Genomic DNA, 15,582 nt, shown 5'->3' on the forward strand with positions numbered 1-15,582 from the left:
GTTATTTTTACTGTCATATTATAAAATGTGATGTTCTAGCATCATGTTATTCTTCTTAAGCCTTTGAAAAGCTTCCTCTGTGTCCATTAAACTGATGACTTTAGTGCTGCTGTCTACTTGTTACATTTAGTACTGTTTAATTTTCAACCTAGGAAGATCTGTAAGAAGGACTCACAATATAACATAATACTGTAAGATTACTTACAGGTAAAATACTCAGATTGTACTTAGATAAAAGTATGTAATCACAGACTGGCCCAGCCTGACTGCCTTGAAGCTCAGGTGTCTTCACTGCCTCCTCTGATAAGAGCTGGAGACCTGAGTAGGTTCGTCACCCATCAGCAGCAGATCACCTCTCGATCGGGCACGTTTTCATCTGGGAGGCTTTTAGAGCTCACTGCCCTCGGCGTCGCTGCTGGAACAACCAAGTTTTGCTATTGAATCTTTGACCTGCTGATCTCACAGAGGCAGGAGACCCAGAACATCCATGCCAGCTTCAGTTTATGCTCTGTCCTGTCATCCAATCAGATTTGCATGTAATACACTGATATTCAGCCCCAGCCTGGTGTTCTCTCCATCTCTGACCTTTCACACAATTTAAACTAACAAACTTTCTCTTTAAAACTGTTTGTCAATCACAATTTACTCGATTTATTATTATTCTATCACATATTTATATCAGTCATAATGAACTCAGTATGATCTGAGCTGTAAACCTGTATTGATCATCACAAACCTTTATAGCACTTCAGAGCAGCTCCTTCAGTGCACTGTTAGACATTTTATTGTATTTTTACAGTAACTTACTGGCAACACTATTGCCAGTAAGTTACTGTAATTACTGATCTACAGTATCTTTACTGTTGTGATGTTTTACAGTTCAACCACTTTACTGTAAACATATATTACAGTATAACAGCTTTACTGTAAACGTGGTTTACAGTTAGAAAGACTTACCGTGATTAAGTTTTATAGTATCACTGTACTGCAAATGTGGTTTATGGTATAACACTGTAATTGTGTACAGTATAATTTGTTTAGACTGTAATTGTGTTTTACAGCATATAAAATAATATTAACATTCATATTCAATATAAGAACATTTACAAAAAACAATATAATTCAATAAAGTAGTCTCAGGATAGTGAATTAAACCAACATTTATTGTTGATATTTTTTTTTAACAAGAAAAACATTTTTCAACTGAATAAAAACAATGCCAATAACCAAAATAAATAGAAGCGTACATGAAAACTACACAGTCCTTCACCTTTCTGTCTGATTTTTTTAAGGAAAACAGTTTTTCATTCCACTAAAAACAGGACAAACCCACCAGCATGAACATTAAATAAACTATTACAATTGTAAAACAAAACTCATTTACAAAATGTAATAATTATCAGTGGGTCCCAGGAAATAGAATGTGACATGGGATTTAGATTTCCGTTACCAGGATGGTCGGGTTCAGCGTAGTCTACATCACCACCTGTCAAAGACACATAATCAATATTCATGTTTGCCCAGGTTATTCACTTGTTCACATCTGTCTGAGATCATTCATACTGTTGTATGGATGTGTGTACAGTATGTATATAATTATCAGCTATGTAAAAGATATTATCATCTCTGTTCTTACCTAGTTGGAAGTCCTCCATTCAAACTCAGAGAGCCGCTGGAGGAAGGTGGTGATCCGAGGGCAGATGCTTGTAACTTTCCTCTTTACGACACGACCTGTCTTGCGGCTTGTACCAAGTTTTGCAGGGCATTTTGTTCCCATGTCTGGATTGATCCTCACAAAGAACCTTTTAACAGAAAAAAGGCTGCTTTAATTTCAAAATTAAAACATACGTTACAGCAATCACCTATATGTTTCTGCAACTGTAGTCAAGCTATCACATATATTTCATTCTTAAATGGTGTAAAGTATTTACCTCTGTATCATCTCCAGTGTGATGGACGCTGACTCCTGATACTCAAGGTTGAAAACGTAGTATGACGCAAAGAAGACAGCAAGGGTGCTGGCAAAGTCATGCATCTGCTCAGGCTCATAAAATACCTTGCCCTCCAAACTGATCATCCAGCGGCTTGCAGACATGAAATTATTCCCTAAAAACAGACAAGAGTCCAATAAGACAATGTGCTCACCCTTACAAATAAGGTTTCCACAAGAATGCTGGATAGCAGGCCTCACACTGTACAAAAATAGAATGCACACGGTTTGCTGCTATTTCTCTTATTATTTATTATCTAATGAAAATTATGATCAATTACAGGAAAAAACTGCCTTATGTCTTTGCATTTTGGCCTGTGCTGAAGTGTTAGGCTGTTTTTTCCTGTTGGTCATTGTGTATAATAAATAATAAGAGAAACAGCAGCAAACTGTGTGTATTCTATTTTTATACAATATAAAACAGACAAACCCCTGTTAAGTAAGTTGTTGTGGGTACAAATACCACAATAATTACATAGATTTTTTACAAAAATATTACAACAGGATTGAAACTATTTACTTACCAAGCGCTATTACCCTTGGTGTGATGGGTAAGGTCATCTCTCTCTCAACAGACATCTTGGTGGAAAAAGCCTTTAAAACACAAAATGAACTGATTTGAATGATGATACCCAAAATCATTGAAATATTTTCCTTTGTTTATGTTGACAGTATTGAGAGTGCATGTGTAAAATTTTAAATATAATTACGTCAGCCAAGATGAAGATTGAGTCCTCTTTTTCTTGGAAGTACTTCATCAGAAGGAGGATGGCTGCTGTGGCGATCTGGTTGTGGTTCAGCTTTGCACTGTCGCACTCACGTAGCAGATGTTCAATCTCCTTGTTCCACTGAAGTCTCTGGCTTTGAAAGAAGTTCAAAATTCTCCTTCCTTTCGTAAGAAGGGCTTCACTGAGACGTGTCTCTACCTCAATATCTGTGAGTGTGTGGAAGTGAGTGCAGAGGCCTCTTTTAGTAAAAAGAAATGGCCAATGCTCTTGAACCTCACATAAGGTGGGGGCAGGCCAAGAATTAAGCATGTGCCTCTGGTAAATATAAGTCAAAGACATATAAGTATTTACATCTGTTGTTTCAATTGCTTGAGGACCTGCTGATCTGAAGACAGTTGACATAGTCTGTCTTTTTGTCTCCAAAGTTTCACTCGTTTCTCCTTCTGGTAGGGTTGTGGGTTGCCAGTTGATGCAACCATAGCTATCAAGTTCAGATCTCCCCCTTTTGATGGCAACATCACCCTCATTGTTTTCCCTGGTAGACCTTTTCCTTGGCTGCCGGATTCTGCTGCTGACATTGTCTCTATTTACATGTTCAACTCTTGTTTTAAGCTGTTTGAGTAGGGAATAATAACCACAGCCTAATTGCTCACCTTCTGCAGTCTTATCTGCAAAGGTAGCGGGATACTTAGATACAATAGCTCTAGCTACCTCCCCACAAGCAGCTCTGTTAGGGTTGGGGCAGTGTACTCGCATTCCTTCTACAACAGTCCTAATCATTATTCTCCTGTCTTCTGGGTGAGCCATTCCACCAGTTGCCAAGGCCTGTGAAAGTCTTGTTGGCATCTTCTCCCAGGGAACTGAAAAATTGCTGATCCAGGAGGTGTTGCTTACATTTGGTTGTGTGGAAGGGAGTTGACCTGATGCTTGTGCAGAACAGAGTGAATTACCCTGTAGTGGCATTTGCACAGTTGTTGAGCAGGTGGTTTCAGGTTCCTTTGGGTTGTTTGAAGAGCCAGACTCCACTTGGTCGTCGATATTCACAGACACACATAAACACAGCAGAACAATTCCACATTAACTATGTACAGATGGGTTTTTTGGAGTATTTATTGAGTAATACTCTTATATACGACACAAAAGCAAGAGTGTTGGAGAAATAATACCAATGGCAATGAAAGCTAGTTTTAGTTTTGAAAGCTATAACAATTTCAAAATAACTCTCAAAATAACTAATTTACAACTATTTTCAAGATAGGACTGCAACCATTTATGACATTAATGCATTCTCACCTTTTCTGAATACTTGAACAAGTCTTCGACTTTGAATTGGTGTCAAGAAAGGCTTGATATCATCAGGCTCAACAAACAGGAGATCTTCTCTGTTTCTAACACCAATAATGTCTGTCAGGTGCTCAATAACTGCCCTCTTTGTCTCTTCATGCAGGTCAGGTAATGCCAGGTTAATTTCATGATGTAGGCTGCCACTGTCCATATCTGCAATGAATTAAGAGGATGATATTGAATGATGCAAAGATACAACGGTTAAACCTGAAGCGATATACACTGGCAGAGGGTAGTAATCAAACAAACTGTCTGCTTGAACACATATGAATCTTTTTTCAGAATTGTGTAGACAGTGAAGTCCAAGGTTGATCAGTATCACAGATTGAAGGATGTCCAAAACAAAGTGTACTTGTTTGTGACTGATGAGGATCACTGAGATTTTTCCAAAGATGTGGCCACATTCATCATGACCCATAGCAACAACAAGCCCTTTGCAATATTTTGTTCCTTTGTAAACTACTGCTGATACCTCTGACGTTGTTTCTTTCATCAAGCCAGCTGTCCTGACAGACTCCTGAATTAGACCATTGTACAACTGCTCATCATATTCACTAGTTTCACCAACTGCTTGAACTGCTGGAGCAAACAATGGTCCACTGCTGAGGTACGCCTGAAGCAGCTGGTGCCTTTCTGCCAGTGTTTTACAAAGGTGAACAAAGTTGTGCAGTTTCCGGGCGCATTCCTTGAAATACGAATGCTTACTCTCGAACCGGAGAGTCCACAAGCGAATAAGAGGCCCAAAGTGCAAAAAGAGGTCACTATAGTGCAGTAAATAGTGATGCTTGGGCTTGAGTGGGTGATTAGGGAAAATTGTGTGTCTTGAATGAACATACTCCTCTGTTATTATCTTAAGGTATGCAATCTGGTCATGATGGATCTTGGGAGCACATATGAGCTCAACCATTTCCTTGAGCTGTAGATACAGTTGCCAGACCTGACTGTCCTCAGGATTTTTTATCCTGTCACCAACCAACAATGGCAACAGTCGCAACAGACACCAGTTCTGTGCTGCAGAACCAGAAAGTTTTTTGCCACACTCCTTAACCTCACATGGTTTACTGAGACTATCATTCCCTGAGTATTTAAACTGTGTGATCGACCTGTTTAGTTGTGCATAAGTGAAATGCTTTTCCTGTTTCACTAAATGACTGATGTACAATGCCAAGTCATTAGAGACTACACCTTCAAATAAATCATGACCCAAACATGGGGGAAGCCCAGTACAGACATGAAAATATTTCAGAGAATTGAAAGGTGAGTCAAACTTTACCCCCTGTACCATGTCTTGGTCAGTGGTGGATAGCTGTTGTACACTCTCCTTGTGACCAGTGATGGTTCTTTTTGGACCAAGCTTTAGTGGTGTCTTTTCAAAGTCTGTCCTTTCAATCAAGCAGTATCTACAAAAATGCGTACTACAACTGAAGTTTTCAGTGAAACCACCTAAGCAGTGTGAACCAAGATTATCTCCACAAATGGAAATCAAGGCCGCTTTGAGGGTATTTCCATCATCTGTCTCAATCCCTGTATCTTCTAGATCTTTAAGGTCTGTGATAATACTTGAGAAAACTTTCTCCTGACCAAATGTCTTGAAGTCCCTTTCTCTGCACAGCATCACCAACTGCATGGGATCAACTGAAGAGCGATTGTGTGGCTGGACCTCACCAAGACTCATGTAAACCCCCAAAACTTTATGTTTTTTCTTCCCTGACCCAAGAGGATTCACAACCTCAAATCCATCCTGGTAAAGGATGATGGACAATGAAGAAGGATTGTCTTTTAACAGAGCATTTTCTTTCACATTTCTTCCATCTGCCACATCCTCTACAACCATGTTGGAAGAGGTATGATTTTTGGATTGGTGATATTGCTCTTTAACACTTGACTGTCTAAGGAGTGATTTTAATGTCTCTTTGATGGAAATGTACTGGCAAAAGCATTCCTTTCCAGCAGCATCACTTCCCAGATAAATCTGGGTGGGTTCAACATAGTCAAAATACTGCTTGTAAAATGTTCTCCTTGTTTTGTCAGATCTGAGTATTCCTTTGTTGTATATTGTGAAGACATCCTCTTTAGAGAGATTTTGAATAATCATTTCTATCTCAGTTTGTGGTATGTCTAGCTCAGAAAGCTTGCCCTTCAACTTGTCAAAAACATCTGCCATAGAAGTGCTATGGACATGCAGAAATCCATCAAGAATACATTGTATTGTGCTCGCTGGCAACAGCATCTTGGCTTGCATTTTCAGGTAGAAAAGAGCCAAATTATGTAAAAATGTCTCTTGTTGATTATCACACGCCTCTAGATGATCACATGGAGTTGGAGTCAGAGTCTCCTCAGAAGGCTGAGTACAGTCTATATTTTCGGGGAGAGTTGACACCTGAGTTGTTATCACCGGCTTATGTTTCCTGGATAAATGTGTGGCAAAAGATGAGCGCACTCTGAAATGTTTGTGGCAGTCATCATAAGGACAGACAACTTTCTTGCCATCTTTAATATGAAATCTCAAATGAGTGCATAATGCTGAAAAATTCTCTGCCACATAGAAACATGCCTCAACTCCACAAGCAAGATTTCCTTTAAAATGGGTGTGTTTAGTCTGAGCCCTGCGATAGCGGTGGTTCCTGTGCATATGGGATCTGAATGCAGAAAATGTTCGATAGGAAGAAGGACATTGCTCTATTCCACATGTGAATCGATAATTAGCTGTGTGCTGATGTTTCTTCGTATGATAACAAAATTGTCTTAATTCTGAACAAAAAACACCACAAAATTTACACCTGTACATGGCTGCATGTGTCTGAATTTGAATTTCCAAAAAAATGTTGTCTACCTTTATTCTCACTAAATATGTCTTTTTACCTGCTGTTTTGTCTTGTCTGTCAAAGAACTGAGGCTACATCACACTGTCAGCGCGGCCAGCAAGGGCAGGAGAACAGCAATGCACCACACTGGGCGGGAAAAGACAGAGAGACAACTGTTAATTTAATGTTGCATTTATTTAACCCTTGAAAAATATATTTACATAAGTAAAAAAAAGAAAAAAAACACACAACCCATCTTTTCCAGAATAATTCAACTAATTCCCTTTTGACCAACCTAACACAGACGTTACATGGTTTTCATATGAAAAAGACCCTGGAAGACGTTGTATTAAAGGAAAAAAAACATGCTCCCCTTCCCACTTAAAAAAATAATAAATATTAAACTTAGGTTGGAGTTCCTCGTGCCACCAACCTAACGTTATATTAACTTTTTAATGTTGTGCACTGCAGCTCACACAAAATTAAATAAAGCAGGCTAACCTACATGAGCAAGCTCAAAACTGGATAAGATTGTTTTAGCAGTCTCTAAATTTCCAAAAAAAAAAAAGTTGTCTTACATTATTCTCATTAAATGTGTATTTTTACCTGCTGCTTTAGCTGAAGCTAAATGTCCCACTGTTAGCATGGCCAGCTTCTCAAAAGTCATAGAACAGAAGCGCAGGAGGACAATGCACCACAGTCGGCGGGAAAAAGACAAAGACTGTCGTTGCGCCTGTGTTCTTCGCCCCTCCCCGTGGAAAATATATATCTAAATATTTATTTGAATATGAAAAGAAAAAAACACACACAACCTATTTTTTCACATTTCTCATTAGTTGCTGTTAGCACAGGCACACAAAGAAAGCAGAGCTTTAGCTTTAGCTCCCTACATCACTTTTAAGCCTGGATGTTGAGGCTTTTGCTTCCTCTCAGCTGTGATGACATCTCTGTCTGCTCCATCTCACCCAACATCATCCATCTGACCTGATGCTACCTGACAAACTAAAGATAAAATATTAAATTCATTTTGCATCACTTACATTTAAAACATATTTAAGGTGGATTTCTTAAAAGGGAAGGGACTGACCTGACTGTTGTGTCGAGACAGGTGTGAAGGGAGTTAAATCCAGTCTTATACTACGGACGTGTTTGGTTTTGGTCTGTAATACGTTGAGTTTATTATCTATAAGTTAACATAGCAAATCCTCCATCCAGAGGCTAAAGTGATATCAGAGCTAGACTACTTTAAGTGAAAACAGATGATCGTCTGAGCCTTAAATGAAATAAGGTTAAAAAGAAATGCTGCTATCGACAGTGTGAGGCAGTGAGCTCTGTTATACCATATTTTTTAATTTTCTTTATTATTATTATATTATAGTGTTATTACTTCCTGTTACTTCATAATAGGATGACAGTTAATGGTAAAAGTCTTGAATAGTTTTGAATTTATTTTTCCATGATCACATTTCATTCAATCACTCGTGGACTTGTGTGAATGTTACATGTATTATTTTCACCCGTGGATTTACAGACACTGTGTGAACAGTTTTCATTTTATCCAAAGTTTTACTTGATGTCCAACTGATAAAATCACTGACAGACAACAGAAGCAGGAGCTCAGAGAGAAATTCAATTCAACTTTATTCATAAAGAGACAAATCACAACGTTTGGTTTTATTTTACAGAAACTTCAAACTAAACCAAATTCAGGACGTGTATTAAACCTGCAGCTGATCCCTGTCTGCTGTTCACTCCCTTTGATTTCTGTTACCAGCATCATCTCATGTTCCCCAGGTTCACTGACAACGCTGAAACCACCAGCGGGAGACTAAGAGTGCTGATTTAAAAAGATTCAGACATTTTATTTTGCTGCAGCTCAACATGAGGCTGGATCCTGATTCTTTGTTGTTTTTGTTTTCTCTACATCAAGAAAACAGCAGCAACAAGAAGCACAGCAGGAACTGACAGGCTGACCTTCAGTCCAACAGATCCTCCTGTGTGACCTGCAGGTGAGAAACAGCTGTGAGGTGTCAGGTAGGTGATGATGAAGAACAGAACAGAATCCATTTGCTCTTCAAACTGCTGTCAGACATTATCTGCTGCACTCTGATCACATCACTCAGACCAGCTGCTTTCTACAAAGTCTCATCAGCAACATCTTTACAAACCAACATCAGATTGTGTGTTTTGTGGTCTAAAGTTTTGTGCCTCTGGTTTCTCATTGGCTCACACTCTTGCAGAGCCGTAACACGCCAGAGCGTTCTCACTCCCGAGGCGTAACATGTCGACGTTTTGTCACGTCCCGCGGCGTTCCTGAGGAACGCGAAAGGAGACCTTCGGCGTTCTTATGGTACGCGGCGGGTTATGGCTGGAATCCAGTGCAATGACGCTCCCGCGGTAATAGACGTTCCAGCCCTGTATTCCAGCCCTAAACCTAACCTTATCCCTAGCCCTAACCATAACCTTATTCCAGACCGTAACCAGGACTTTAATGATGTTAAATAGCGTGTTTCTAAGCGATTTGAAGAAAAAGAGCGAACATGTGTAGGTTCAGTCCAGACGGTTCTCATATTTCCTCTTTTTCCGAGGTCGTCATTTAGGAACGTGGTGGGTAGCCGAAAACGTAATATGGTGACGATTTGTCACCTAGCGTAAAATGTTACGCTTTGGGAGTGAGAACGGGTTGAACACGCACATGAATGAGAGGTGGTGAGTGTAGTTCCTATTGACAGGGTATTGCAGACCATCCCGCTAATTGCCGAATTTACTTTTGTCTGTCATATTTATGATGAAGAACAAATGTAATCAAATTAGATATTGATATTTTCATATGGGAATTGATCCTGCAACATGAAACGCTGGGATTGGAAGTTCAGCATCGCTCCGCACATCATACCTGTGAGATGACAGACAGCAGTGTGGAGGAGAGTGCGACACAAAAACACAGAAATATGACTGACAGCTGATTTTTCTGAATGTCGACCTGCACTGAGGACAAACTGTTTGGCTGCTGAGTTTGGTTCTGTTCTGTGGATTTGTTTACAGTGGGGCTTTTTGTGTTGAATTAAACTTAAAGGTTTGATTAAAATATTAAACAACAGTAAGAATGCCTGCTTTTGTAACAGAACAAAAACACAAAATTAGGCAATTATAAGGCTTTTCATAAAAACACTACATGCAAAAGGGTTTGTCAGCACACAAAGCATTCACATTTGCCAAGTAAAGCTAAAGTATGAGGCTACAGATGATAATAACTTAAGAGACATTTGGGAGCCACGAGACGTGCAAGATAATCCAGAGCTTAGATCTAAATAAGGAAGTCTTAACTCAGTAATGGAGAATATCCTCACACATTAAGAAGCACCGAGGGAGGGAAGTCCTTCATTACTCTGTCAGTCAGGTAGGTGATCAGTGAAGAACAGCACAGAATCTATGTACCTGCATGTTCAGCTCAATTTGTGGATGCAATAAGAAGTAAAGTGAGAGTGATCAGCTTACCAGTGACTGTGATATTAACCAGGTTACTGATGGCACCATTACTGGACTCACACCAGTAAACTCCGGTGTCGTGAGGCACCAGCGTACTGATTGAACATGATTGATCACGTTGCTGTTGTCCCCGCCCATCTCCACACTCAGCCCTCTGCAGTTTGCTTGTGTTTCTCCTCACAGTCCAATCAGAAAAGCTTTGGTCCTCCTCACAGATTACAGTCACAACATCTCCCTCAGAGACATCAGAGCTGTGAGGAAGAGGAGAGGTTAGATATCACTCACGACTGAACTTCTGGGACCGCTCCGCCCCCTGGTGGCCTGATTTGATAGTGAAAAATTATTTTCTACCAGGCTGATGTAATAAAGCTGTGGAATCAGGACTGAGGTTTCGGGCATTTCCCCTCGGCTATTTGCAAGTAAGAAGAGCAAACATCTGAAGAGGCACAAGCTCCAACATTTTAGTAATATGAAGAACAACTTTGTTGCTTGACCAGCACGTTGTGGCCTGCAGCCTTCATAGGTTTAAGGTTTAAAAACATTTTTAGGATTATTTGGTTCAGTGGAAACTACTGCTACTGACAGTGAAAACATTTGCAGACCTTTTCAGAGGATGAGCATTTGTTCGAGGGTCCACTTTCTGCCCTGAGCCTGGTTCTGCCGGAGGTTTCTTCCTGTTAAAAGGGAGTTTTTCCTTCCCACTGTCGCCAAAGTGCTTGCTCATAGGGAGCCATATGATTGTTGGGTTTTTCTCTGTATCTATGAAGCGCCTTGAGGCAACTTTTGTTATGATTTGGCGCTATATAAATAAAATTGAATTGAATTGAATTCTGCCAGCTCTTCATTTCTGTGTATGCACAGGATTCTCTCCCTTTCCTCTCCTTTCACTGGTGGGTGAGAGGAAGTGGGCAAATTCTACAAATGTCATTTAAAGATTAAACGACTCACTACATGTTAGCTAGATAACACACACATGTCTTAAAGATATAAAGACCTGGATGGCCGCTAACTTTCTGCTTCTTAATTCAGATAAAACTGAGGTTATTGTACTCGGCCCTGAAAATCTTAGTAATATCGTATCTAAGCAGATTCTTACTCTGACATTGTTGGGGATCACTCCTGAATTTACTTAAGCCTTAGAAAAGTAAAGTAGCCTAACAAAGTAGCTAACAGAGATGGGCAGTAACGCGTTATTTGTAACGCGTTACTGTAATCCGATTACTTTTTTCAAGTAACGAGTAAAGTAAGGGATTACTATTGCAAAAACGGTAATTAGATTACCTTTACTTTCCCGTAGGAACGCTGCGTTACTGCGTTACTAAAACCGTGAATCTTTTGCGAGAATGTCTCACGACAGTGACGTAAGCGAGTGCGCCGTTGGTGACAACAGCTGTGTGCAGATCAACAGTGGATCACATATCGAGTGCAGGAGAGAGTATGAGCGTGCAGTGTTTAAAGTGTGGAAGTACTGACCTTACTTTGAGTTTGATTCCATAAAAAGTGACAAAAACATTAGTGTCCGCTGTGCGTGGGAAGAAAACTTCTTTTTACAGCGAAAAAAACCCTAAACTTCCAAGGAAGCACCGAGTAGCTACGACGTAATGGGAAACTCACAGAGCTGCCATATCCTTCCACTGACCGCAGCACACCTGCACCAGGGTAAACCTCCGCCTACCCAACTCCTGCTTTACAGGTGAAAATAGAGCAACAGGACCGCTGAGTCTTTGACTTTATTTATTTTCTGCTGTGTTTTACTTGCATCTATTTGAAAGACTGAGTGTAAACACACAAAATATTTTATTTTATGTGGTGGAATGTGCAGAAAATAGGTTTAAATGTTAAACTAATTTCTTCCAGTCAGAGAATGTTGCATATAATTAAATTTTTGCTTGATGCATAAAGTTAAAAGATTAAAACTAATAAAACAAGTTAAAAAGAGACTTTTCCATTTGATTACATTTTGTATGATGGATTATGCAGAAAAAGTAGAATTGGGCTGAAAGATCTATCACTTTATCACCTCTTCAGGTTGTAAATCGTGTTTTTAAAAAGTAACTAAGTAACTAAGTAATTAATTACTTTTGAAAATAAGTAATCAGTAAAGTAACGGGATTACTTTTTGGGGGAGGTAATCAGTAATTAGTTACTGATTACTTTTTTCAAGTAACTTGACCAACACTGGTAGCTAAAATCGTGGACGTACAGCATTTGGACAGAGAGAGTGATATTAATTTTCTTTGCAAACAAACAAGAATCTTCAGGGTGCAATGTGTGCTGGGCAGCAGCCAGGAGCGAGGTCTCTGGTGAACCAATCCCTCGCTACAGATTCTAGCGAAGGGACGAGGCGTGTCACATCTCTGGTGGGGATGGAGCCTAAGAGCTTTCCCAATCACAACTATCTCTACTGAACTTTGGCTCCGTCTAAACAGTTCTTTGAATTACTTACTAAAACAATATATGACAGTAATGAGAAAGTGGCCACTTTCATGAGTAAATCATGTAAGCCTTATAAGATTTACTTATATGTAGTCTATGTTGTGATTCTACTGGTGTTACTGGTTCTGCTGGTGAGACGATGTGTTCACAGGAAACTTGAAGGTTTGTACATATTCATTCTTATTCATTGTGGTATTTTGTTTCCATTCTGTCATCATAATTTGGTCCATTTAGATTCTTAAATCATAAAAGTGTTTACTTTAACTCATTTCAGCAGATGGAGAAGATGACATCACCAGTGACATCACATACAGTGTTGTGAAATCATCAAATCCTCAACAACCTCCAGTCAAAGAAACCAGAGATGGAGGTTTGTGTGTTCACCCAGGTGTCATCCACATACCTGAACCAATGACTTGGTGGTGTTTCAGGGTAGGATAGCAAAGCCCTCTTTCCCACGTCTTCCATATACAAGTTGCCCACAGTGGGTGAAACTGGGGAGCCCACGGCACACCCACGTTCCTGCCTGTAGAACTGACCCTTGTATGTGAAACAGGTGGAATTAAGACACAGTTTCAAAAGCAAGCACACCTGGTCCAACAGCCTTGTCTTGTTCTAACTGCTTCAGACAGTCTGTCACCCTCGTCCTGTGACCACTTCCTGGGTCTCTTTCAGTCTTCAAATATAAAGTTTTTACAGCTTATAGATTTTAAGTTCTGCTCCAATTATTTGGGTAAAGACAATAAACACTTTGATGGTCAATAAGTGAAAGTGAAAATGTGATAAACGAATAATATAATTAATAAATAATAAATAATTATATTTTTTGATAAGTGAAGTTCACTGAACTGAAAGGAAATTTTGGTTTGATGATGGTTGACATGTTTTCCAAATAGAAGTTTTTCCTCTAGTGAGGAGATGCAGGTGCAGCAGAGCATTGCTGGAAGAAATGATCCCAAGGGTGGAATCTCCTGAGAAACCTTCAGAGACCCAGCGAGAAGTAGGGACCATAGCTGACAGCCCAGGCAGGGGTTGAGGTCAAAGGTCATGCTGTTTGGGGACCTACTGGTCATCATGAGAAGATTCTGGAACCACAGCAATGACCATAAAGCTGCACTGGATGGAGAGCTGTGCCACGGGGCTTTCCAGAGGTAATCACGAGGAGATTGTGGACAACAGATGGAGATCTGAAGGATGAGGGGAGCGTTCCAAGCTCCAATCGACAGTGCAGAGAGGAAGTTCAAGGATGGCATCATGATTCTGTGAACAGAAAGCAGAAGCTATGGTGGTGACGGGGAATGACTGACAGCAGTTTCCTATGAACATCACCTAATGCTGTGTCACTGTGCTATGCATGCTTTGACACTCTGAAGAGGGTCTTCCTTTGTGTCATTGTTGTTGTCATTTGCATCATGAACAAGACTGCTGAAGTGACTCAACAGGTGGGGTTACAACAGCAGTAAAATCATTGAATCCAATACCCTTTCCAAAAAAGGTTTTCTGCAGAGACGAAAGGACAATAGAGGAGTCATAAGTATCCCCCCACAGGAAGAATGCATGAAATGAGGTGATGAGGGTTGATAGAGGCCATAAAACAGGAGTGCTGACAAAGGCCTGCAGCCTTGAAGACAACTGAAAGCCACATTGACAAACAGCAAAACTAACTGGTGTGTTTGTTATACCCATGTCTGCATACATTTGGACTCTGGTCATATGGACAGTGATAGAAACAACTGGAAGAGACATTTATGAAGCTCTGAGGAACTCAAACCACTCTGCATGTGTGATTTACACACCTGGAGGAGATGCACCACAAAGCTGGAATGATTTTGCAAATGTTAATTTCTATGTTTGACTGTTAACATTCATTTGCTTACTTGGAGGGTGTCAATGGAAAATTGTATTTAGTAGTCAGTATAATCTTTTAGTGATATAAGTTTGCATATGGTAGAATGCTGCATGTAACATTCTAGGGTGTTCACCCCACATCCTAGGAGCATGAGAGAGGTCGTACCTTGTCTTATTGTTTTATGGTAGGATTAACGTAGCTATGTCTGTTTTAGTCTAAGTGCCTTTTGGTTTGATGAACTGCTGGACTTTGAGACCAGCAGGTTTAGGGAAGATCTTATGGGGCCACACTCTGACACCCCCCCCCCCCCCCCCCTCCCCACACACACACACACACCCAATGAAGTATAAAATAAAGACCGGGGCAGTTTCTCAGGCGCGAGTCTCTCAGTCCGGAGACTGCCCTTGCTTGCAAGAAATTCTGTGTGTTTCTCTTCTCTGAGTCTTTGCTGAAGAAGTATTTTAGAATATATTCCTTAACAGAGAGAACGATGCTCGTCACAGTTCTCTCCCTCATGCACGAGCAACACAAAGAGCTCTGGTGACTTGCGTCTTGTTTTTGCCATTGTAGTAGAATTGTCTTGGCGTTCCAGCAATAGGTCTGTGCTAGATGAACGTATCAGCAACCTTCAAACACGTGTGGAGAATTCATTATTTCTTTGACAGATTCTTTAGTAAATAACAGAAAAAAGAAAGTAAGAGAAAAATCACCTGCACAAGTGCCGAGGTAGGTCTCCCTGCAGAATTGGTTTTCCCTTCATCAGGAGCAGCGCTGGGCTGTTTAAATCACGGACAAACAGGATCCTACAGTTGTTTATGTTTTTAAACCCATTTTGCACAGAGAGGCATTTTTTGGAAAATGCATTGATAGTAATATTGAATATTATTACACATCAAAAAAAACAACTACAGTAAAATAATCACATCGTGACGCCTCTGCCTT

At 40.1% G+C, this 15,582-nt stretch overlaps 1 protein-coding gene across 1 annotated transcript; it reads right to left on the reverse strand.

Annotated features, from left to right (window-relative positions):
* Positions 1 to 1,222: 1,222 nt before the first annotated feature.
* LOC147333921 (uncharacterized) lies at positions 1,223 to 7,287 on the reverse strand. The gene is made up of 7 exons (XM_086286503.1): positions 6,925 to 7,287; positions 4,012 to 4,215; positions 2,701 to 3,743; positions 2,515 to 2,584; positions 1,932 to 2,106; positions 1,637 to 1,802; positions 1,223 to 1,486 (listed from the first exon to the last, which is right to left on the reverse strand). The coding sequence occupies exons 2-6, from the start codon at positions 4,211 to 4,213 to the stop codon at positions 1,637 to 1,639; spliced, it is 1,656 nt and encodes a 551-aa protein (XP_086142629.1). The 5' UTR covers positions 4,214 to 4,215; positions 6,925 to 7,287; the 3' UTR covers positions 1,223 to 1,486.
* Positions 7,288 to 15,582: the final 8,295 nt, after the last annotated feature.

This window comes from Aulonocara sp. 'chitande type north' Nkhata Bay, linkage group LG3 (genome assembly GCF_057382095.1).
Source record: "Aulonocara sp. 'chitande type north' Nkhata Bay isolate Kocher_YH1m ecotype deep benthic linkage group LG3, A_spYH_male_GT1.1, whole genome shotgun sequence".
NCBI lineage: Eukaryota > Metazoa > Chordata > Actinopteri > Cichliformes > Cichlidae > Aulonocara > Aulonocara sp. 'chitande type north' Nkhata Bay.

Coding starts and splice junctions, on each gene's coding strand:
- LOC147333921 (XM_086286503.1), bottom strand. CDS start 4,213: ATGGACAGTGGCAGCCTACATCATGAAATTAACCTGGCATTACCTGAC. Junction 2,107..2,514: donor ACCAAGGGTAATAGCGCTTG/GTAAGTAAATAG, acceptor GTCTGTTTTTAG/GGAATAATTTCATGTCTGCA. Junction 1,803..1,931: donor ACACTGGAGATGATACAGAG/GTAAATACTTTA, acceptor TTCTGTTAAAAG/GTTCTTTGTGAGGATCAATC.